This window comes from Pseudoliparis swirei, chromosome 12 (genome assembly GCF_029220125.1).
Source record: "Pseudoliparis swirei isolate HS2019 ecotype Mariana Trench chromosome 12, NWPU_hadal_v1, whole genome shotgun sequence".
NCBI lineage: Eukaryota > Metazoa > Chordata > Actinopteri > Perciformes > Liparidae > Pseudoliparis > Pseudoliparis swirei.
Genome location: NC_079399.1, coordinates 3046500 through 3070879, shown reverse-complemented (window position 1 = coordinate 3070879; position 24380 = coordinate 3046500). Strand labels below are relative to the sequence as shown.

The following is a 24380-nucleotide window of genomic DNA, read 5'->3' as shown; positions in this document are numbered from 1 at the left end:
CTGGAGACGCAGAAGAATTCAGACTTTATATTCAAAGCTAACAGGAAGTAGAAGAAGTCGTCGTGGCGGTGACCCTCGGAGCCGACGCTTCCACGATGAAGACGTCACTTTAAATTAAATCCCCCAGAATCTTATTGACATATTATATTACAATTTTAATTAAATAACCGGGAGCGAGCGAGGATAGAACAATGACATGGGAGGTACGAGTGGGGAGCCTGTGTGTGTGTGTGTCTGTATGTGTGTGTGTCTGTGTGTGTGTGCCTGTGTGTGTGTGTCTGTGTGTGTGTGTCTGTGTGTGTGTGCCTGTGTGTGTGTGTGTGTGTGTGTGTGTCTGTGTGTGTGTCTGTGTGTGTCTGTGTGTGTGTCTGTGTGTCTGTGTATGTATGTGTGTATGTGTGTGTGTGTGTATGTGTGTCTGTGTGTGTGTCTGTATGTGTGTCTGTGTATGTGTGTGTATGTCTGTGTGTGTGTGTGTGCCTGTGTGTGTGTGTCTGTGTGTGTGCCTGTGTGTGTGTGTGCCTGTGTGTCTGTGTGTATGTGTGTGCCTGTGTGTGTGTCTGTGTGTGTCTGTGTGTGTGTGTGTGTATGTATGTATGTATGTGTGTATGTGTCTGTGTGTGTATGTATGTGTGTATGTGTGTGTGTATGTGTGTATGTATGTGTGTATGTTTGTGTATGTATGTGTGTATGTGTGTGTATGTATATGTGTGTGTGTGTGTATGTATGTGTGTGTATATATGTGCGTGTGTGTATGTGTGTGTGTATATATGTGTGTGTTTATGTGCGTGCGTGTGTGTATGTGTGTGTATGTGTATATATGTGTGTGTGTTTATGTGCGTGTGTGTGTGTGTCTGCTGAACTGATCCCGTTTAAAAAAAGAAAGAAAAAGAAAACGCACGACACTCTGGAGGGTAAAATTCACATTTAGATTAAAAAGACACCTCGGGGGTGTGTGTGTGTGTGTGTGTGTGTGTGGGGGGGGGGGGGGTTGCGGCTATTCTGCAGGAGCCCGAACCCGCCGGTGGCGAGCGTGGGAGGTTCAGAAAAGTCTGTCGGCCAATCACCTCGGCTCCACGTCGGCTGGCCAGAGTTTAATGTTCAGGTGGTTGCAAGGGGGAAAAGAGGGGGAGGGGTAAAGAAGGGGGAGGGGGGCTAGAGGGGGCCGGGCGGGGGGGGGGGGTCACAGCTCGTAGTCAAACTTGTACTCGTTGGCCAGGTAGACCCGGCGGAAGATGAGCGCGGCGAGGGCCAAGGTGAGCACCACGATGAGGACCACCGAGCCGGCGCGGCCGACGTCCCGCGGCTGGCGGGCGGCGGCGGCGAAGGCCGGCCGGCTGGGGGTGGTGTGATGTCTGTGCCGCTGGGCGCGGCGCTGCCGCGGGCTGAGGGGGCGGCCGGGGCCGGGGGGCGCCGCCGGGGGCGGGGCCTCCTCCGGCACCGTGGGTGGAGACGTCTCTGCCTGTGGGAGAGAAGAAGGATTACGCTCATCCTGATGCATTGTGGTCGCTTTCCAGCCATAGACTAGAGGAGGGTGTTTATACCTCTATATATATATTTATATACATAATATATATATATTATATTTATATATATATCTATCATATAAATATATATTATATATATTATATAAATATATATAATATATATATATTAAATATAAATATATAAATATATATATATTATATGATATATTATATGATGTCGTCCTCGTAGCCGGCAGCTCGGCTGCTTTATGATCCGATAACTCCTCTGTTGACGCTCGCTCCATCGTGCTGCGACAGAAATGTATAAAATATGTAAATGACGATGTTATGAACTCGTGAAGTTCGACTGAATTAAAACGCCGCGAGGGAGAGGGGGGGAGAGAGGGGGGATTCTTCTTCTCTCACTTCCTAGAAATAATAAAAAGGAGCTTTCAAGGATCAGAACATTCTCGTCTCATCTCCAGCAGCGGTGTTTACAGAGCGGGCTTCAGGACGCCGCCGCCGCCGCGGTTCATTAAACGCGTGTGTGATATACGCGGAAATCACACATTTCATCCAATTAGGAGGCGCTTATCCCTCTGGACTCGGCAGCAATGCATTGTGGGATACCGCGGCGCGACTTTTAAACCCTCGTCCCCCGCAACGCCAGCGGCAGACGGCGGAGGCTCGCGTCGTCGCCGCGGCCGCTCGGCGGTTCACCTCAGAGACGGCAGTCTGAGTCCTCGCCGCTCCTTCGGAGGTTCTGTGTGGAGCAGCTGGCGGGCACAAAAAAATATATACCCACAATCCTCTTGGGTCTTCCACATCCTCTGAACTGGTGGAAAGAAGCCGGAGTCGGCGTACCGCGTCCGTTCCTTCTGTGCGCGGTGGAGATGGCTCCGGGAGCTCGGCGGGACGCCGGCGAGCGACGGTTATAAACGACGTGAAACGTACGTTAATCGTCTGCGTTAAAGACGGCGCGGCGAAACGCAGACGATTGAGCGGCGAGGAGCTTCGGAACACCCGACGCTCGGGAAGCGAACCGGGTCGGCTTTTCATAAAGGCTAAATCAGGAGAAGAAAATGGCCGAAATAAAACTGTGTCGTTCATCAAGTTATCTCTCTCTCTCTCTCGCTCTAAATATATAAATAATTTAAATATAAAATATCTATGAATAAATAGAACGATATATAAAATTATGAAAATAAGTAAATATTTGTTTATGTATATAAATAAATATATTTGTACATATATAAATATATATATTCATATAAATAAATACATTTATATATAAGTAAATAAATATATACATATATAAATATATACATATATGTATAAATATATACATATATGTATAAATATATATGTATAAATAAATACATTTATATATAAGTAAATAAATATATACATATATATATGTATAAATAAATATATTTGTATATATATATATAAATAAATACATTTATATATAAGTAAATAAATATATACATATATGTATAAATAAATATATATATAAATATATACATATATGTATAAATAAATATATAAATACATGTATATATAAATATACATAACTAAATATATATATAAATACATGTATATAAAAATATACATAAATGTATACAGGACTGTCTCAGAAAATTAGAATATTGTGATAAAGTTCTTTATTTTCTGTAATGCAATTAAAAAAACAAAAATGTCATGCATTCTGGATTCATTACAAATCAACTGAAATATTGCAAGCCTTTTATTCTTTTAATATTGCTGATTATGGCTTACAGCTTAAGAAAACTCTAAAATCCTATCTCATAAAATTTGAATATTTCCTCAGACCAAGTTAAAAAAGATTTATAACAGCAAAACAAAATCAAACATTTGAAAATGTGTTTCAGGTGTTTCGAGTTAATTAGACGATTCAAGTGATTTGTTTAATACCCTACTAGTATACTTTTTCATGATATTCTAATATTTAGAAATAGGATATTTGAGTTTTCTTAAGCTGTAAACCATAATCAGCAATATTAAAAGAATAAAAGGCTTGCAATATTTCAGTTGATTTGTAATGAATCCAGAATGCATGACATTTGTTTTTTTAATTGCATTACAGAAAATAAAGAACTTTATCACAATATTCTAATTTTCTGGGACAGTCCTGTATATATATAAGAATAGATAAATATATATACATAAAAATACATATACATATATACATTTATAAATAAATATATATATAAATGTACAAATATTTAGAGATGGACAGAAATCCTTTTATAAAGTTATATCAACAATACTTTTAACACGGCAATGGAGCGTTGTGATTATTTCCCCAAAGCGATGGTGATTTGGGGGCTTTTTGCGAAGTAAACAAAAGGTATGGAACGGACAATCCATCACACCCTCTCTATATAGTGTATAAAGTCCAAATTGGGAAACTGAATTACTCCTTTCAACCTTGCCAAAGGCGGCGCAGACCAGAACCGCTCGTCCCATTCTCCTTTCACAATAAAAGCCCCAGACGTAAACACTGTGGAACTTTTCACCGGAAGGAACTCGAGATTCATTAAAAGCATAATCTATAAAAGGAAAGTCAATCAAATGGCTCACAGGAGCTTCAGGCTACAACAGTTAAACCACCAAAGTGTTGCATTACACTTGGGACACCCACCTGTTCGGGCCCTTCGGACTCCTCCCGGCCCGCAGGCGTGGAGGCGGGGTCGCTTTCTGCACCGCCGCTCTCACTCGGCTGTCTGGACGAACTGGACTCGGCCTGCACCAACAAACAGGAAACAGCATGGGACGCTGGAAACGGGTTCTTAAAGCTGCATTCTCTCTCCTGCCCACCAGGGGGGCGTAACGCTGGTTGTATAGAAGTCTACCTCTTCATGTGTTCTCTTGTACCTTGAAGTGGATCTGCTGGGCCAGCTCGTGGGCCTGGGGGTCCTCTGCGCTGGGGTTGCTGTCGGGGGTCAGAGCCAGCAGGGCGGAGCGCATGGAGCAGGCACACGCCTCGCAGCTGAAGTCCTGGGACCTGCAGAGGTCACAAGGCACGTCAGGGACCACAGTCACAAAGGTCGGCTGTGTAGAGGCCGGAAACAGGGGGGGGGGGGGAGGGAGAGAGACGGTCATAACACATTACGATATTAAATTATCCGAATCGACCGTCTTCATCCGGAGACGAACCCGAAGACGATAATCCGAGGGAAGACGCCGCCGGTCGTCACCTGCGTGACGGCCGGCGTTCATTTAGTACTTCATGGCCCCGTCGAGGCGGCGGACGCTTTATGTTATTATATTAGTGAGATTATATTCTCAGTCCGTCTTCATGAACGTTCATTATGATACTTTTAGTTGTACTAAAAAGGTCTTATTCAGCATTTAGCTCTCGCGTCACTTGTGGCTGCAAGAAAATGTGGATTATTTAATTTAAATGATACAAATGGTTTAAAAAAAAAACTATTATTTGATGTAAAAACGAGACGCTTCTTCTGCTCAAATTAATGTGTAACGCCAGTTTTTTCACCGACTCAAATTGGGAAATTTCCAATCTGAGTTTACTGGAACGCGGTAGTCGAATCTCACAGCGTGACATCACCGACAAACAGGAAGTGTCACCAGTCATCAGACAGAAACAACAGCACGAGATTGATAATAACATTCATTCAATAAATCAAATGAAAGCAGGTTCCCATGGGGCGGTGAGCGGCGAGGTATTTATAGGCGTGCTGATGAAACAGCCGGCCGGTCCAGACAAACAGACGGTCGGCTGAGAGGCCGACGTGCCGGCTCACGCCCACCGGGGGGGGGGGGGGGGGGGCTGATTACATGACATGCTGGCGTGGAGTCGGCGTGTTAAACAGCCTCGACACGATCACAACCTCCACCTGAGCGGCCGATAATCCAGCATGTGAGATCATATCACACACACACACACCTTCACACACACACACACAGACCTATACACACAGACACAGACATTCACTAACACCCACACACACACACGTACACACACACACACACACGTACACACACACACACACACACGTACACACATTCACACACACACACACGTACACACACACACATTCACACACACACACACACACACACACACACACACACACACACACACACACACACACACACACACACACACACACACACACACACACACACACACACACACACGTACACACACACACACCTCCACACACACCCACACACATACTTCTTGGCGAGGGCCCTCCTCTCCTCCGGGGTGTAGTCGAGGGATCCGATGGCTCCTTCTCCCTTTGTGGGCATGAATCCGATGATCGCTATCAGGGCGGTTCGGACTGCGAGAGAAGAGAGGAAGAGGAAGAGGAGGAGCATTCAAATCAGAGCACGATCTGTGTGTGTGTGTGTGTGTGTGTGTGTAGCTGCTCCTTGAGGACTGGGCAGCTATAATAAAGACATTCATAATATATTATAATAACTGATGAGAACAGAAGGAGTCACATGACCTCTCGTCCCGCTGAGCCTCAGAGGTCTCGTCCTCGTTGTTGGGCGACTTTAATCTACCGTAAAACCAAAACGCTGAGACGCAGAAGAAGAAGAAAAGCCCCCACGAGGAGCCGGCGGTGTCGCCATGCCGACTCCATTAGCGCACGTTCATTAAATAAATCTAAATAAAATCTGAAAAAACACATTTTCACGTTCGAATGACTACGCCACCGCTTTATGGCACATGAGGGACGCGTTACCACGGCGACAGCAGCTGCAATTATCCAGCCAGGCCGACTGCGGCTATCGCAAAAAAAAATTTGATGACACGACTCGACTCTCCGGTTAAAGTCTTAATTTAATTTCCCGCGTGGAACGAAAGACTAAAATCCTCTCAAACTGCCATCGTCGATGTTAATCAACGTATTTTTGTGCGAACAACGTTCCTCTAAACCGTCAGGTAAATGTTTTTAAATGCCGTTACGCTATCGTCAATGTACTTCCTGCATAGGCGTTTTCAAAATAAAAGCATGCGCGTTGTAAAATATTTCCGGGTAGCGACGAGTTAAATTGTTATTTGAGGTCCACCGTCCTCGTCTGTCTTTGGGTCACGTGACTTACGACAACAATGGACTCTTTTCAAATCTTATCTTTTATATTTTATAAGAATATGAAGTAAATAAAAAGACTAAAGTTTAAAAAGCAGACTCACTGCTCCAGGACGGCTGCCAGGTCTCCGGATGGTGGCCAGAGATGCTCAGACAAATCTTCTTTCCCACCTCGAATCTCCCGTTGGGCTGGGAGGGGAAAGAGGAGGAGAGAGAGTGGAGGAGAGAGAGTGGAGGAGAGAAAATGGAAGTGAGAGAGTGGAGGTGAGAGAGTGGAGGTGAGAGAGTGGAGGAGAGAAAGTGGAGGAGAGAAAGTGGAGGAGAGAGAGTGGAGGAGAGAAAGTGGAGGAGAGAAAATGGAAGTGAGAGAGTGGAGGTGAGAGAGTGGAGGAGAGAAAATGGAAGTGAGAGAGTGGAAGTGAGAGAGTGGAGGAGAGAGAGTGGAGGAGAGAAAGTGGAGGAGAGTGGAGGAGAGAAAATGGAAGTGAGAGAGTGGAGGTGAGAGAGTGGAAGTGAGAGAGTGGAAGTGAGAGAGTGGAAGTGAGAGAGTGGAGGTGAGAGAGTGGAGGAGAGTGGAGGAGAGAAAGTGGAAGTGAGAGAGTGGAAGTGAGAGAGTGGAGGTGAGAGAGTGGAGGAGAGAAAGTGGAGGAGAGAAAGTGGAGGAGAGAGAGTGGAGGAGAGAGAGTGGAGGAGAGTGGAGGAGAGTGGAGGAGAGAAAGTGGAGGAGAGAGAGTGGAGGAGAGAGAGTGGAGGAGAGAAAGTGGAGGAGATATAGTGGAGGAGATATAGTGGAGGAGATAGTGGAGGAGATAGTGAGGAGATAGTGGAGGAGATAGTGGAGGAGAGAAAATGGAAGTGAGAGAGTGGAGGTGAGAGAGTGGAGGAGAGAAAGTGGAGGAGAGAAAATGGAAGTGAGAGAGTGGAGGAGAGAAAGTGGAAGTGAGAGAGTGGAGGAGAAAGAGTGGAGGAGAGAAAGTGGAGGAGAGCGGAATAAATAAAACAAACTGTGGCCTCCTCGCCCCCTTATGGCCTCCTCGCCTCCTCGAGGCCTCCTCGCCCCCTTATGGCCTCCTCGCCCCCTCGTAGCCCCCTCGTGGCCTCCTCGCCCCCTTGTGGCCTCCTCGCCCCCTCGTAGCCCCCTCGTGGCCTCCTCGCCCCCTCGTAGCCCCCTCGTGGCCTCCTCGCCCCCTTGTGGCCTTGTGGCCTCCTCGCCCCCTTGTCTCCTCCCCCCTCGAGGCCTCCTCCCCCCTTACCGTGAGCAGCAGGATGCTGGGGGGCTTCATGGGGTACTCCGGGGGGAGCACGATCCTGCCGTGGTAAACGCCGCCGTCGAAATCAGAGTCCGGGGGTCCGCGGACGGAGAAGTGCCACTCGAAGAGGTTATCCTGCACAACAACATAAGAGAGAGGGGGGGGGGGGGTCACACAGCTGTTCAACTAAAGACCTCTAGGATGATTACTGGTCCTAAGGAGTCGGGGGGGGGGGGGGGTCTTACCTCCAGTGGCTGGGCGTGGTAGTGCTGCGTGGGGTCCCTCAGCTCCGCAGCCTCTTTCATCAGCCTCTTCACAGCTGGTGTTCAACGGAGACAAAGAGACGGAGGTCAGAGGTCACAGTCTTCAGGGTCAAATGTGTAATCCAAAACCAGCTTCTGTTTCTACGCGGCTGGTCAGGAAGACACATTATTCCCGTAGCTCCTAGAGTTCCTCAAATGCACCTCGAGGCCATGCGGAGCGAGGACAGAGGAGGCGTCCGGAGGAGTTGAATATATATATATACAGGACTGTCTCAGAAAATTAGAATATTGTGATAAAGTTCTTTATTTTCTGTAATGCAATTAAAAAAACAAAAATGTCATGCATTCTGATTCATTACAAATCAACTGAAATATTGCAAGCCTTTTTCTTTTAATATTGCTGATTATGGCTTACATTAAGAAAACTCTAAAATCCTATCTCATAAAATTTTAATATTTCCTCAGACCAAGTTAAAAAGATTTATAACAGCTGAGTGTTTGTCAAGGCTCAGAAACCCTTGCAGGTGTTTTGAAAGTTATTTAGACAATTGATTGTTTAGTAATTTACTTTACTAGTATATTTTAATATTCTAATATTTAGAGATAGGATATTTTTCTTGTTTTCGTAAGTGTTAACAATCATAAAATAAATCAAAAAAAAGGCACAATATTTCAGTTGATTTGTAATGAATCCAGAATGCATGACATTTTTGTTTTTTTAATTGCATTACATAAAATAAAGAACTTCATCACAATATTCTAATTTTCTGAGACAGTCCTGTATATATAAATATATATATATATGAATATATATATATATATATATATATATATTTAGAAATAGACAGTCTTACTCATGTGGGTCATATCGAGGCATTGGGATTAAAACTGGGATTGTTTCATAATAACCAGGGTGGTCAAGTATCGGCATTGGGATTAAAACTGGGATTGTTTCATAACCAGTTAAAAATTCTTCACAGGACCATTAAGCCAACTTTTCAGCAAAAAAATTCAGAAATTCAGTTCTTCCGTTTCCTCAAATGTAAATATAATTTCAGTTTTTACCCAAATAAATAAAGGGTACATTTAGAAAGTAACGGTCAGAATGATAAATAATGAAAATACTTGCGGGTTGCCGTGGTAATGACTCTCAGGATCAGTATAATCCGTTAATGGCGTGAGTGCATTTTTCTGAATGTGCAACTCCAAAGCAGAACGAGAGTAACGTTTTATTTATAAAGAGGTCGCGCTCGACCCGCGGCGCCGCGTCATGTGACCCGGTGAGCCGAGCGCCACTCTGACCGCTGCTGGCGTTAACCCCTCATGTCACGACTCGGGCCCGCCGCGCTAATCTGAGCGGGGACGACGACCTCATCACGCCAGGACGGGCGGTTACACAAGTCCAGCTAATTATGAAGAAGATGATGAAGGGGCTCATCACAGCCCTGGCAGTGAAGGACACGCAGACGGGGGGGTGGGGGTAAATATGTTTTGCTTTATTTTTTTAAGAAGGAAAGCAGAACTAAGAAGTATTCATGGAGGAAAAACACCTCGGAAGGTTTTCTCGCAGTCGCACGCGAGCTTGAAACCGGCGCGGCGAGAGAAGGGACGACATTCCACGCGCGTCGGCCCTGGAGCGGTCGGCGTGCAGCTCGCGGGGCGACGGAACCGGTCGGTTCGGAATGCGAAACGCACATTTGAGACGCATCCCGAAATTCAGTGGACGACAAATACGTGATGGATAAACGAGCTACAGCTCCACCAGAACGATGACATCATCATTTCTTAATAATTAATATCATTAGAAAATGCTCTAAAACACCAGAATAAAACCACTGGAACACAAAGAAGCTGCAGAAACATGACAGAACCCAAACGCTGTGCATTACATAAGTGTATCGTAAAGACACTTCCATCATGCATTTGGCATTTTGCGCCACGTGAACGAGTCCTTCCCTCCGTACCCCGCGTCGGCCTCTGAGGTCTCGGCCTCGACAACAATCTGTTTCTGAAAATGTTAATGCTTTCAAGAGGAACTTAAAATACACGACGAATTAAATAACAGGCCGGGAAGCTTAACTCTGCAGCGACCTGCGAACGGAGGAGCAGGAGGCCCACGAAGGCAGAGCCAGCTCCATCGTGTATAGAGGCGACTCCTCCGGTTGTATAGAAGTCTATGCTTCATGTGTTAAAGCTGCATTCTCTCTCCTGACCACCAGGGGGCTCCTCTGGTTGTATAGAAGTCTATGCTTTATGTGTTAAAGCTGCATTCTCTCTCCTGACCACCAGGGGGCTCCTCTGGTTGTATAGAAGTCTATTCTTCATGTGTTAAAGCTGCATTCTCTCTCCTGACCACCAGGGGGCTCCTCTGGTTGTATAGAAGTCTATATAGTGACTCTACTTCTCTTGATGTTTTCCCTCAGTAAACATTGTAAACATGAGTTTATGTCTCAGTCTCTAGTTTCAAGTCTTCTTCTATACAGCATGATGTCATCATTTATACTTTATGGTCATTTAGAGTCACACAGACCATAAAGCAGGGGACGCTTTAGGGGCGGAGCTACAAGGTGATTGACAGGTACAAAGGACATCTTTACATCAATGCTCCACAGTCCAAATATGGTCACTAATGTTCACCGGTTGCAAAAAAAAACAAGATGGCGACGGCCAAAATCCAAGATGGCCAAAATGTCGACCTCAAGTGGACAAACCAACGACCACGTCCACTTGCTTCCACGTCCATGTTCTGAATAACAATTTAAAAGTATTTATTTGTTTACGAATCCCGACATTGTAGAAAATTCCATCGGCGCGGAGTCAGAAAGAAAAGACACTTTCAGTTTGAGGAGGAACGGCGAGAGAGCCGCTCAGGGTTTTAAAGGTTCCCCTTCGTCTCGGAGGCCACCGGAGAATCCATCAGCGCCCTGCGGAGCCGTGATAGCCTATCAGGGCCGGACAGGCATTCAGGATGAGCCCCTTTAAGGAGCCTCAGCCCGGGTCAGGGGAGACCTCAGAGGACCCGGGTCCTTTTATTGACTCATCCTAAAAGGACCATTAGTATGGAGGACTTAAAATGACTTGAGTATAAATAAATAAATGCATGAATAAATACAAGAATAAATAAATAAATGCTTAAATAAATATATAAATAAATGTTTAAATAAATGTATAAATAAATAAATATAGGAATGAATACATATAAGTTATAACTCAACAGGACATCATTAAATAAATGTATTTATACATTTCTGTATTTCTTCATTTATTTATATCTCTATTTATGTGTCCACACGTATTTCTTTATTCATTTATGTGTGACATTTACGTGTCCTTATATGCAAATGAGCTGGTGCGGTATTTTGTATTTATTCATGCATTTATTTATTTATACTTATGTCATTTAAGTCCTCCATACATTAGGGTGTATAGTTTTTAAGTTTTTGGCAAATCGATTATAATACACGAAAATTACGATAAAAAAGGAGCCTTGTTGAATATGATTTTTTTTAAAGGCAAATATCAATATAGGTTTAATAATAATAATTATCCATTTATATTGGATTGGATTCAATCTATTGTCATTGCACATGTACACAGGCAAGAAATGTATTCTCTGCATGTAACCCCTCCTTAGTGACTAAGGAGCAGTGGGCTGCAGTGAAGCGCCCGGGGAGCAACTGGGGGTTCAGTGCCTTGCTCATGGACACTTCGACTTGCAACTAATGGGGAGAGCGGGGAGCGAACCGACGACCTTGGGGTTGCAGGACGACCCCCTCACCCCACTGAGCTACAGCCGCCCCTTATATAGCGCTTTTTAAAAAGGTCCTCAAAGAAACTTTACAAGTTACATCCATACACCGTAGACACAGCTACGGGCAGCAAATCAGGGTTAAGTGTCTTGCTCAAGGGCGGGGATTGAAGCGCCAACCCCCGGATTGAAAGACGGACCTGCCGACCCACGGTTTACAGACTAGAGCAGGGTGTGAACCCATGTTCACCGGGGGCCATATCGGCATCCCGGCCGTCCTAAACTACTCCCCAACATATTGTTAAAAGCTCTCTTTGCATTTGATTATTGTTAATTTGGGTGTAGACATATTGTACATAAGAAATGTTCTTTAATATTAGAACATTTGACACCTTCAAAATAAAAGCACGGGATATTTTTCTCACTTTTCTTTAAGAAAAGACGATCATATGTCTTTCAAGTGGTCAGGGGCCACATAAAATGATGTGGCGGACCGGATTTGTCCCGCGGGCCTTGTGTTTGACACCTGTGGACTAGGGGCTGCACTCGGTAGACCACCAGGTCTCCACCAGGTGAGTCTGAACGACCCTTTCCTGTCAATTATGATTAAATAAACATAGATAAATCATTCTAATTTCATTATATGCAGATGTCTCACCGACTCGGTCCGATACCGATGCATCAGATACCAGTAAAATCAATAACCGCGACTTGTTTTTAGGATTGTTACGACGCTCACACACTTTGCCGATGTCTCCGACCGCATCCCATAAATCAAAAGTCTCCGCTGACAACAAGCGTCCGGATGTTTTTGAATACGGCCGCGCTCGATGAGCTGAATACTGATCAACCGGGTGTGCGCTCGATGTAATGTGAAGCCGGGCCTCTAGGGGGAGGGGGGGGGGAAGCTCCGCGCTGCCCGCGGCTGGATGCTCCGCGACCGGCGCGGCTCCGTGTCCGATGCCCATGTTGGGCTCTTCCTGCCGGGTAACGCTGAGCGGAGATGACAAGGAAAAGCCCTTTTTGCCCACCGCACAAATTGGCAGAGGTCAGGTCACTGGCCCAAGGCGACAGGGGGGGGGGGGGGGGGGATAATCCCCACGCGCCAAATCATTTTATGCAACATGTAGTTTTGAATGTTTGGGAAATTATTCATCATTGGTCCACAGGGGGGAGAGAGGAGACACGCTTATGTAATAATAAACACGGAAGAGAATGACATGGAAACAGCTGGAGGACTCAAGGTTTTCTGTCGACGGTGCAGAAACATCAGGAATCATTTAGAACATATAAATTTTTTTGTCCCAAAAATGTCTATCTATATATATGTTTATAAACACATTTATATATATATATATATACACACACAATAAATATATAAAAAAACACAATAAATATATACAGGACTGTCTCAGAAAATTAGAATATTGTGATAAAGTTCTTTATTTTCTGTCATGCATTCTGGATTCATTACAAATCAACTGAAATATTGCAAGCCTTTTATTTTTTATATTGCTGATTATGGCTTACAGCTTAAGAAAACTCTAAAATCCTATCTCATAAAATTTTAATATTTCCTCAGACCAAGTAAAAAAAAAGATTTATAACAGCTGAGTGTTTGTCAAGGCTCAGGAAACCCTTGCAGGTGTTTCGAGTTAATTAGACAATTCAAGTGATTTGTTTAATACCCTACTAGTATACTTTTTCATGATATTCTAATATTTAGAGATAGGATATTTGAGTTTTCTTAAGCTGTAAGCCATAATCAGCAATAAATCAGAATAAAAGGCTTGCAATATTTCAGTTGATTTGTAATGAATCCAGAATGCATGACATTTTTGTTTTTTTAATTGCATTACAGAAAATAAAGAACTTCATCACAATATTCTAATTTTCTGAGACAGTCCTGTATATATTCATACACACACAATAAATACATAGATTTAATATATATATATATTTATAAACACACACAATAAATAAATAAATAATATATATATGGTTATTTATTTATATATTTATACACACACACATATGCTCTGACCGCAACATAAAAGAACCATAAAGCGTCGTCCAAATGACGTAAATTTACCCCAACACAGCTCGGCCACTGAATGAATATCAAAATATAAATGATAAAGCAATCTGCATATTTGCCACTCAGGAAACTGATAATAAAGTCACAGCCATACTTTGGAAATACTTTTGTGTTTTATGGTGCTTGAGGAATTAGCCCACCGTGATTTTACGTACGTGCATTAAACAGAAACGCCAGTAAGAATAAAGCTTTCGCAATTCTGAAACTCTGAAACTGAAACTGTTCCAGCCGGACCGGCTCTAAACAAATCCTGGACGTGTGTTTGCATACTTGTGTGTGTGCGTCTGTCCTTGGAGCGAGAGTCGTCCACCCGCTGAGCAAACATCCAGCTGCATGACGCTCAGGGAAGAACTGGTGATACGTGGCATGAACTCAGTGCTCAATAACAGAAGCTCTGTGCCGGCTGACCCTTGAAAGTTCTCAGTTTCAGTCTGAAAACATGTTGTGTGTGCACCTGCTGGTGTAGACATGCACTACTCCTGGAGAATAAAACATTCTGGGTTTTAAAGCCATGTTTTTCCTCACATATTTGGCTTGTTACACACACACACGAGAGAGAGAGAGAGAGAGAGAGAGAGAGAGAGAGCACATGTCCAGAACAAAACAAATTAATTAATTCATATTTATATCTAGAACTACCCCCCATGTGATAATAAGTCCCACAGCCTGGTTTGTTTAAACTTTAACTAGCAAAAGAAAATTAATTCAAATTTCATAAAATTAGGGGGCGCAACAATTTGTTTTGTCTCATAAATGTAAACAAATTCAAGAAATATTATTAGACAATGTTGAGTTACGTGTGTGATAAAAATATGATTTACACGTCCGAGGGATTATTTAATTTTTTTGGAAACGTTTGCTGCATACACTGTGACGATAAAACTCGTGTGCGATTGTCGTCGGTCCTTCTTTACACAGAATTAAACCCGACTGACGTGACTTTGTGAAGCCTGGAACCCGATCAATACATTCAGGGCAAATTTAAATGATTGGCCAGACTTGTAACAATCCTGCGAGAGCTACAGATACCTGGTATATATATATATATTCTACATTTATCATGAGAATGATATCAGCAAACATGTGTTTGAACCCTGCCTTTGGCGTGCTGATGTAACCGGAGTTGGTGACACACCTGTGATCGGAAACCTGAGCATTGTGTTGACGTGTCACATTATTTTGTTCTCCTCTGCTTGTGCTCTGTAGCATATTTATATTGTTTAAAAAAAGCAGCAGAGGTGCATTGAAATCAAGCCTGACAGGTGTTGTTGCCTTGAAGTCTCCAGTAAGGAACCCAGGACCCAACAGCCGCTTTGGGGAACGTTGGTACCGCCTGTGACTCACCTGTTGCTAGGTAGAACAACCTTTACACTGGACATCACAACCAGGTTGTCTCCAAACAGAGAAGCTCATAACTGACAGTTTTTGTCCACGAATAAAAAATACCTCCAACTGGACTTCACAATAATAATAATGATAATAAAAACAGCACCACTAAGAAATAGTCAATATATAATATATCAGATTATGTCAGTGTACTAACTCCATTTTAACTTGTCAATCACTTATTGCAGCTTTATGGTAATGAGCACCACGGTGGGTTTTAACTGTGAGAACAACAACAGGTGGAGGTGAGCTTACCTGGACTCTTGAGGTTATATTTGTTCTCCATAACAACAGATGTTGAGCTTCTGTCGCTAACTCGCTAAGCTAGTTAGCTCCCGGGGCTACTTAACGTTAGCTTCCGTCAAATGCAGAGCCGGAAACCGGAGGTCGTCCGCTCTCCCCGGTGTTCCGGTAGGCGGATAAGGTGGGCTGTGTTCGTGTCTGGTCGTCTCCGGGAGGTTTGAGGAGTTGTTTCTCGAGTTATCCGCTGTTTTCGGTTTTGAAACTGTTCGTCAAACGTTATCCCCGTGACGTCATCGTTGGAAACGTAAACAGGAAGTGGAGCTCTGCTTCTTCTTCTTCTACTTCTTGTTCTTCTTGTTCTTCTTGATCTGGGGAGCTCGGAGGCGGCGCATGCGTACTCTTGCGAGAACCGTTTACTTATGATTATACTAGAATAACAATTTCTACATGACAACAAATAAATACCTCTACATATTTAAGAAATTAAACATTTAATTGTGAAATATAATCACTGCTGAACTTAGATAGGACTACCACCAAATATACTGCACTGAACATTTTACTTAAAATATTAATTTGAAATTTAATATAATGATATTTAGGATTCTCACTTTTTAATTAATCAAGTTAAGTACACAAAATATATATTTTTAAATTTATAAGGAAATATTGTAATTGTTTTTAAATAATACGTTCTGTTAAATTCTGTTGTTTTAGGTTTGGAATGGGAGAAAAACAAACAAGGTCCTAACGGTAGTTTTCTTTAGACTGACCAGTTAGGTTTGTCAGATTCAAGAAGACATCCCTTGTAGATCTGAACAGATCATTAATTAACTCATTAAATATAAATGTAATAGTTTAAAAACACTGTTCACGTATTGGCAAACTTCCCAGCATGCAACGTGTTTGTTGTATCATCCTTAAAGCTCTTTGCATTGATTCCGTTCACATTTTTGGTAACGCAGGTCACGGCTACACATCAAAGGCAGCTGAAATGGAAGACATTATTTCTCTCTATTGACCTTGTCTTCCTCTTCCCGCCTCAACACATCCCAAAGACGGTTTCTCTCTTTCTCTCTTTTTTTTTTGACCCTTAACTTTAATGCAAAAGTCATTCAGAGGCTGACATCTCAAACGAGGGTCGGTTTCAGGAATGAAGCAACACGCAGAAATCTGGGACTCAGAGAGCCGGTTTACGGAGATCTAACAGACGCCGTGAAAGCTTTACAGAGGTTAACGGGGGGTCACTTTATCTTCATCACTTCATCACTTTGGATGGATGGATAGATAGATAGATAGATGGATAGATGGATGGATATCTGTGTTAAGGTGTCAGGGTATCAGAGTGTCAGAGTGTCAGGGTGTCAGAGTGTCAGGGTGTCAGAGTGTCAGAGTGTCAGAGTGTCAGAGTGTCAGGGTGTCAGAGTGTCAGAGTGTCAGGGTGTCAGAGTGTCAGGGTGTCAGGGTGTCAGAGTGTCAGAGTGTCAGAGTGTCAGGGTGTCAGGGTGTCAGGGTGTCAGAGTGTCAGAGTGTCAGGGTGTCAGAGTGTCAGGGTGTCAGGGTGTCAGAGTGTCAGAGTGTCAGAGTGTCAGAGTGTCAGAGTGTCAGAGTGTCAGAGTGTCAGAGTGTCAGTGTGTCAGGGTGTCAGGGTGTCAGGGTGTCAGGGTGTCAGAGTGTCAGAGTGTCAGTGTGTCAGGGTGTCAGGGTGTCAGAGTGTCAGGGTGTCAGAGTGTCAGAGTGTCAGAGTGTCAGAGTGTCAGGGTGTCAGGGTGTCAGGGTGTCAGAGTGTCAGAGTGTCAGAGTGTCAGAGTGTCAGAGTGTCAGGGTGTCAGAGTGTCAGAGTGTCAGAGTGTCAGGGTGTCAGAGTGTCAGAGTGTCAGAGTGTCAGAGTGTCAGAGTGTCAGGGTGTCAGAGTGTCAGAGTGTCAGGGTGTCAGGGTGTCAGGGTGTCAGAGTGTCAGAGTGTCAGAGTGTCAGGGTGTCAGAGTGTCAGGGTGTCAGAGTGTCAGGGTGTCAGAGTGTCAGAGTGTCAGAGTGTCAGAGTGTCAGAGTGTCAGTGTGTCAGGGTGTCAGGGTGTCAGAGTGTCAGAGTGTCAGTGTGTCAGGGTGTCAGAGTGTCAGAGTGTCAGGGTGTCAGAGTGTCAGAGTGTCAGGGTGTCAGAGTGTCAGAGTGTCAGTGTGTCAGGGTGTCAGGGTGTCAGAGTGTCAGAGTGTCAGGGTGTCAGAGTGTCAGAGTGTCAGGGTGTCAGAGTGTCAGAGTGTCAGGGTGTCAGAGTGTCAGAGTGTCAGAGTGTCAGGGTGTCAGGGTGTCAGGGTGTCAGAGTGTCAGGGTGTCAGAGTGTCAGAGTGTCAGGGTGTCAGAGTGTCAGGGTGTCAGAGTGTCAGAGTGTCAGAGTGTCAGGGTGTCAGAGTGTCAGGGTGTCAGAGTGTCAGAGTGTCAGGGTGTCAGAGTGTCAGAGTGTCAGAGTGTCAGAGTGTCAGGGTGTCAGAGTGTCAGGGTGTCAGAGTGTCAGAGTGTCAGGGTGACGTTGACGCGTCCGAGGTCACGTGATCATGTGACCGTCGTATAGATGAACCTCTAATGGGAGAGAAGAAGAAGCTTCATGTCACGAGCTTGGCGCTCCATCACCAACGCAGCAATATTACACCCACCAAATCCAGAGTAATTCCGCTTGTGTGTGTGTGTGTGTGTGTGTGTGTGTGTGTGTGTGTGTGTGTGTGTGTGTGTGTGTGTGTGTGTGTGTGTGTGTGTGTGTGTTTGTGTGTGTGTCTTTAAATCTGTCAGTCGCAAAGAGAAACCAGCACAAAGTTTATGATAATTATCAGTCTATATAATGACTCTACTTCTCTCTGATGTATTCCCTCAGTAAACATTGTAAACATGAGTTTATGACTCAGTTTCTAGTTTCAAGTCTTCTTCTATACAGCATGATGTCATCATTTAGTACTTTATGGTCATTTAGTAAACGATGGTCCATAAAGCAGGAGATGCTTAAGTGTATTTCCGTCTCTCTCGCAGACATTTGCAGCCCTTCATAAACACTTTGTGTGAAGCTGCATTTCAGCAGAATTTGCTTGAGGGAATTACCCACAATTCATAGCACCATGACATTAAACAAGGGTTTTACCAGGGGAGGCCTGAAAGCAATAAAAAGGTAAACAAAGAGGTGTTCAGCCTGGAAAAGAAAATGTACACAGAAACATAAACATTAAAGGGACAGTACACCCCAAAATACAAAATATACATATATTCCCTCTTACCTGTTGCGATATTTATTAATTTAGATTGTTGAACTGCCCCTTAAAGGGCAACACTTCACATATCCGGATTGTTTATCAACTTATTATTTTATTTAACTACAAAATACATTATTTTATAATTCCCAATTCATATTTCCACACTTCCCAGCCCTCGCAGACTTTCACCCTCACACATTCACCGGTGATTTCGGGTTTTAGAGGAGACGTTGGGCCATGAACCATGTGATGAGCGAGCGTGTGCTGCCCTCTGCTGGTTCAATGGACGAACCGCACAAAGAGACTTCTTTCTTTTCTTTTCTCAGTTTTCACAACATAATTATTCTTTAAAAAAATATATTCCATTGGTGTGTGCCGATGTGAATGGTGAGCACACAAGTAATACATAATAATATTAACTAAAGGAATATAGGGAGGAGTTTTGTTGGACACAACAACGTGTTTCATGCATTGGTCAAAGATGTTGGTATATTTTACTTCCTTGACGTGTTTTCTTTCAGACTAGTGGAGAGAAAACATCCAAAATATACATTTACATGTTTGTTTTACTCCTTTAACTGTTTGCATCTGTAGATTTCTCCTAAATTCACCAAAGGCCATTAAATAATGCCTCATTTGACCCTGAGCCATGTATATATATATACATATATATATATATATATATATATATTATATATATTTTTATATATATATTGTATATATAAATCCCTGACCCTTGGTATAATTTTCAATTTTTTTGAAAAAACAATTAGACCGTTATATATTAATCGTAAAATAAGTAGTTTAAGGTTTGAATACTTTTAAACTCTCATATTGTGCATGGCCTATAGTGCACACATGAGATATTACGATGTTCTGTGTAAATCTGTAAATAAAATAAAGTTTAAAAAAGCATGTTTGTTCCACCTAGATTTGAGATGTAACAAACAGAGCAAAACAGAAATTAATACAAGATAAATATGATATGATTTTCCGTACCAAAAGATTAAGACTATTCAGTTTTCAAGAATTTTCAATGTGTAATTATTATACATTCTTGTTTATTAAGTATGCATTCATAAATCACCAGTGGCTGTATTGGCCACTACCTGGAAGTCTGAATCAGATATTAGTGAGAGAGATGAGCCATAATGAGACTTTATGAGACTTATAGAACACAGCTCAGGTTGGGTAATATAGAAATAATAAACAATGCCTAAAGGGTCAAAGCAGAGGTCAGTGGAGGATAGAGAGAATATGATGGATTGAGAAATAACCCCAATGCACTCAGCCCTCTGGCTTCATCACCCAGAGGTTTTATGGATGAAGAGGTTACGTCATTTCCTATATACAATATACACACATCGGTAATTTGTAAAGTGTTTTATAAAATAAAAAAATCCTATCCTAAAGTGTGTTTCATTGCAAATATATCGAAGTTTATTTAAGGATAAAAAAAAGAGAGAAAGAAAACGAGCACAAATCTGCCCCCATCTCACGCGGAGGATTTATAGGTTTAGGCGAAACAGCCACCCCCCCCCCACCCCCCTTCCGATTTAACAGATTAAATACCGTGACGTGCATGTGTACTCTCACTATGTTTGCTGCGCGAGGCGAGAGCGTAATGCGCGTGCTGCTGCGGGGAACGTCGTGGGAGTAACCCGCGGTTTTGAAGACTTTTTTGGGGAGGTAGGGGGGGGGGGAGCAGAGGAGCCGGGGACCGGGACGCTGGACACCATGCACACGGATGTGGTGCTGCTCTTCCTGCTGGTCGGGGTGGCCGGCGTGTCGGGACGGACGCGTCCGGAGGGACGAGACGTCAGGTCAGTCCGGGAGGAGGAGGAGGAGGAGGAGGAGGAGGAGGAGGAGGAGGAGCGGGCTGGATGACTCGGGGCCGTGCGTAAATACGCGCGGAGCTGGACAGAAAACCTCATTTTAAGGCATTAAATCCTGTGTAAAAATCATACTTTTATTTACAAAATGTTAAATATCCTGAAATAGGATTATAACTACTAGTTATTTTCACGAATGTATGGTTGTAGGGGGGGGGGGGGGGAACTATAAGATAAAAGAGTCTATTCCAGAAACTATTAAATTAAACAGTTAATTATTTACCCTGAAAACACTTTGATAAAAACCCTCTTAACTCGAGGTCCACCTACAGGCTGGTTTGGGAATCACACGATGCTCATCTTTTGGGATTCACCTTTTAGTTTGACTATATTTATCTCTGATATGCATATTATTGTTGTATTATGAATCTTTATTGCTATTCAGTCACACAACAGTCTGTTGGTGGCCTGCTGCCGCCTTTACACAACCACATGGTTCATATATCCTCTATTGTTGTAACTGCAATGTCCTCCTGCAGCCATGTTTTCATTGGAGCGTCACTCATGACTTTGGCAAGGGAAGAATATTTACACGACTATCAATCAACCAATGAAGACCGAGCGGCTTTTAGACGTTATTTAAGTGCAACATGTGTCTGTTAACCCTCTTGACTGTTTCGGGATTGTTTCAGTCAGATTTTCTTTGTCCTCGTGGTGTTATGAAAGTATCATTTGGTTGTTGGGAGGAAGTCAAAGGATGTTCCCGCCTTCCGTCACACGACGATGATGTTATGCTATTAATTATTCAGATTTAAGGGCAGCGTCCCAAAGAGCTTCTACGGGTTGGATACATCTGGCTGTCTTCTCAACGGCTGATTTTTTAAACTGCTAAAAACAACACAAAATTGTATATTTTAAGTTACATTACAGTAGTATAAACTAAGCTTAAGAGTGCCCAGGCCTTTATAGCTAATTTGGTGCGGTGGCTAGTTTGGTGATTTCTGGCTGAGTTCTTTGTTCTCGCTGTTGATGGAGATCATTTTTCACATTTTAAGTTTTCTCTGAAAGCCGACAAGAAGATTAAGATTTTTAAAAAATATATATATATATGTATGTGTAAAGGTGCTACATACAAGATTGGAAGCATCTCAACCGCTCTGAGGCTGAGCTGGCGGCTCGCAGCTAATGGCGCTAACAGCGAAAGCTACGGCTAACGGTGTTTACCGGAGGGGGGATTTGAGTTGACATGCAAAATGTTGATACATGTATGTTAGCGATTAGGATTAGCATAAACTGTTCTGAAGGGAGGGGGGATGACGAAAGCCGCCTCCATATAAATCACATGGCTCCAGTTCAGCTAACGTCGAAATTAAATTGCCGTTGACGTGTTTCAACCGTGCAAATTTATTAGCTAAACTTAAATCCATCGACAAACACTACAACCTGTACATTAGTGTTCATGGTTTAGTACGTCTGCTTCAAACTTGAGTCCAGTTTTGTCGAATTGTAAAGTGTATTTCTTCCACATACCTGACACCACGATCGTATCCAGAGCCAGTAAGCGTCCTAAACAACGGGGAACGGGACTCTACGTCAGAGGTTTCACCTTTCCTCTGCGCTCTCAGGCATCACCACGGTGCTCACCATGTCCACCATCATCACCGGGGTCAACGCCTCCATGCCCCGGGTGTCCTACATCAAAGCCGTGGACATCTACCTCTGGGTCAGCTTCGTCTTCGTGTTCCTGTCGGTGCTCGAGTACGCCGCCGTCAACTACCTGTCCACTCTGCAGGAGCGCAGGGAGAGGGTCCTCCGAGAGACGGTGGGGTTTACCAGGCATTGCCGGGACATTTTAAATACGTATATTCGAGGTTCCCAGAGGATGAATCCTACTATTTTTCTTGATTTTTTCCATCATCGGTTCAACATTTTTATGTCCAATTCCTTGCGGTGGTCACTGCTCTGCACAAATGTCATTTATTCAAGTCATGTATTGCTTTTTAATCGTTAAAATCCGATTATTATCCGATTATTTGGATTATTGAGACGTTTTCATTCGAACACGTTTGTTTGGAACGCCTTCCTGTACCTTTTGTCGTTGTCTCGGCTTGCAGCTGCCGTGCCCCTGCGGCTTGGCCCACCCGGGCGTGATGTCGGATGGCTACAGCAACGTGGACTTCAACACGACGGGGCAGAACGGGATGAAGCGGGAGAGGATGCTGGTGCAGCTGGCGATGGAGAGCGACCAGGTCACCGGCCACGTGGGCGCCTATAGCAACAGCTGGATCGACATGCACGTCATAGACAAGTACTCCCGGGTCCTCTTCCCTGGATCTTACGTCCTCTTCAACATCATCTACTGGTCCATCTACTGCTAACACTCTGCCGCCCTGCTCGTCAAAGTTGCGCAATAAACTTGCAGCTTTGGGCGGTTTTTCTTCTTCTTTCTTTCTCTTCAAATAAAAGAAAAAGAAGATGGAACTCGGGCACGGTTCAACGGCAATATCATTGCCTTTTTTCTTCTTTTTTTTGACAGATTATTTAGTTTATCCTGATTTTAGTGAAATATAAATAAGATTTATTGTTTTGTATATTGTTGCTTTTTAAATGACAAAGAAGGCAGTTTTACTAATTAGTTAAACTAATTAAATGTGTGTTTGTTTAAGGCAGAACAGAGCGGGGATGTGGAGCGAAATGTATCCGCGGACGACGTAAAAATGTACTTCCTGCTCCTCTGTCGTGATTGGACGAAGAAAAAGTGACGAGTGTAGCTGTGCTCCCCTTGCAAATATCTTCTTTTTTTTAAAAGCATAAAACATGGTGGTTGTGACATTTGCTCGCCAATGGTAGAACAAAAAGTGCGCTACTGTGTGCGGTGTTGTGGCCACTAAGGGTGTGCTAACTGTGTGCTAACTGTGTTGTGGCCACTAAGGTTGTGCTAACCGGGTGCTAACGGTGCTAAAAATCTGTACTTGGGTGCAAGGATTTGAATTTAAAGCAAAATGTATTCGTTCTTTTTTTAGTTGCAGTCCTAAAATATTTCGATGATAAAGTCGAGTTTGCGTTGTAAATGGTGTTTTTGTTTCGGTCGAATCTTCACGGTTTCATGGTTATATGTCATTGTTCTATTATTTGAGTTGTTTCTTGATATGCTTGAACTTACACTTAATATTAGTCACATGCAGTCTCAGATGGAATTGGAGCTTTTTCTTTTTCTACCTTCAGGTCTCTTGTAATTCTTCTCTTGTTAAAATCACGTAATTGGTATAAAGTTGTCCAGAATTGTTGATTAAAATGTTTTTCTCAGAGCAGTTTCCTGAATGCTGTCAAAATGAGGTCCGTTTGAGCAACAGGACACATTATTTTTTCGAGGCTCGTTTTGAAAAGCGTCCTTCTGTTTGCATTTTATTATTATTTATTATTTTTTTAGGTTATGTAATGTCTGCTGTGACATCTGTCTTGGCTTATGTCGAAATTTAAGAGAAAAGCCCGAAACCGGCAGACATGGTCAACCGAGAGCTTAGGAAAATTATTGTAAACAATTTAAATGAAAACAAAAATCATTATTCACTGTTATTTTTTTCATGTCAGTGGCATCAAAACTGTAGAAATGTGTACATTAAATTAAATAAAAAACATAAATAAATTCATTTAAAAATAAAACCTCTATGACACCACAGACTGAATATAAGAACCCCCCCCCCCCTCCCCATGAAGAAGAAAGGGGTGAAGTGCAATAAATACTGAATACCGTTTCATTAAATCAAGTAG

The 24380-nt window shown here is 43.2% G+C and overlaps 2 protein-coding genes across 2 annotated transcripts; one reads left to right on the top strand and one right to left on the bottom strand.

The window, feature by feature from the left end:
- Nucleotides 1-756: 756 nt before the first annotated feature.
- On the bottom strand, nucleotides 757-15836 carry ube2j1 (ubiquitin-conjugating enzyme E2, J1). The gene is made up of 8 exons (XM_056428790.1): nucleotides 15554-15836; nucleotides 8049-8122; nucleotides 7807-7938; nucleotides 6658-6742; nucleotides 5692-5797; nucleotides 4365-4494; nucleotides 4132-4233; nucleotides 757-1462 (listed from the first exon to the last, which is right to left on the bottom strand). Exons 1-8 carry the CDS (start codon nucleotides 15582-15584, stop codon nucleotides 1184-1186), a joined length of 939 nt encoding a protein of 312 aa, XP_056284765.1. The 5' UTR covers nucleotides 15585-15836; the 3' UTR covers nucleotides 757-1183.
- Nucleotides 15837-20425: 4589 nt separating this feature from the next.
- Nucleotides 20426-23917, top strand: LOC130202693 (gamma-aminobutyric acid receptor subunit rho-1-like). The gene is made up of 3 exons (XM_056428408.1): nucleotides 20426-20600; nucleotides 22235-22431; nucleotides 22724-23917. The coding sequence occupies exons 1-3, from the start codon at nucleotides 20525-20527 to the stop codon at nucleotides 22985-22987; spliced, it is 537 nt and encodes a 178-aa protein (XP_056284383.1). The 5' UTR covers nucleotides 20426-20524; the 3' UTR covers nucleotides 22988-23917.
- Nucleotides 23918-24380: the final 463 nt, after the last annotated feature.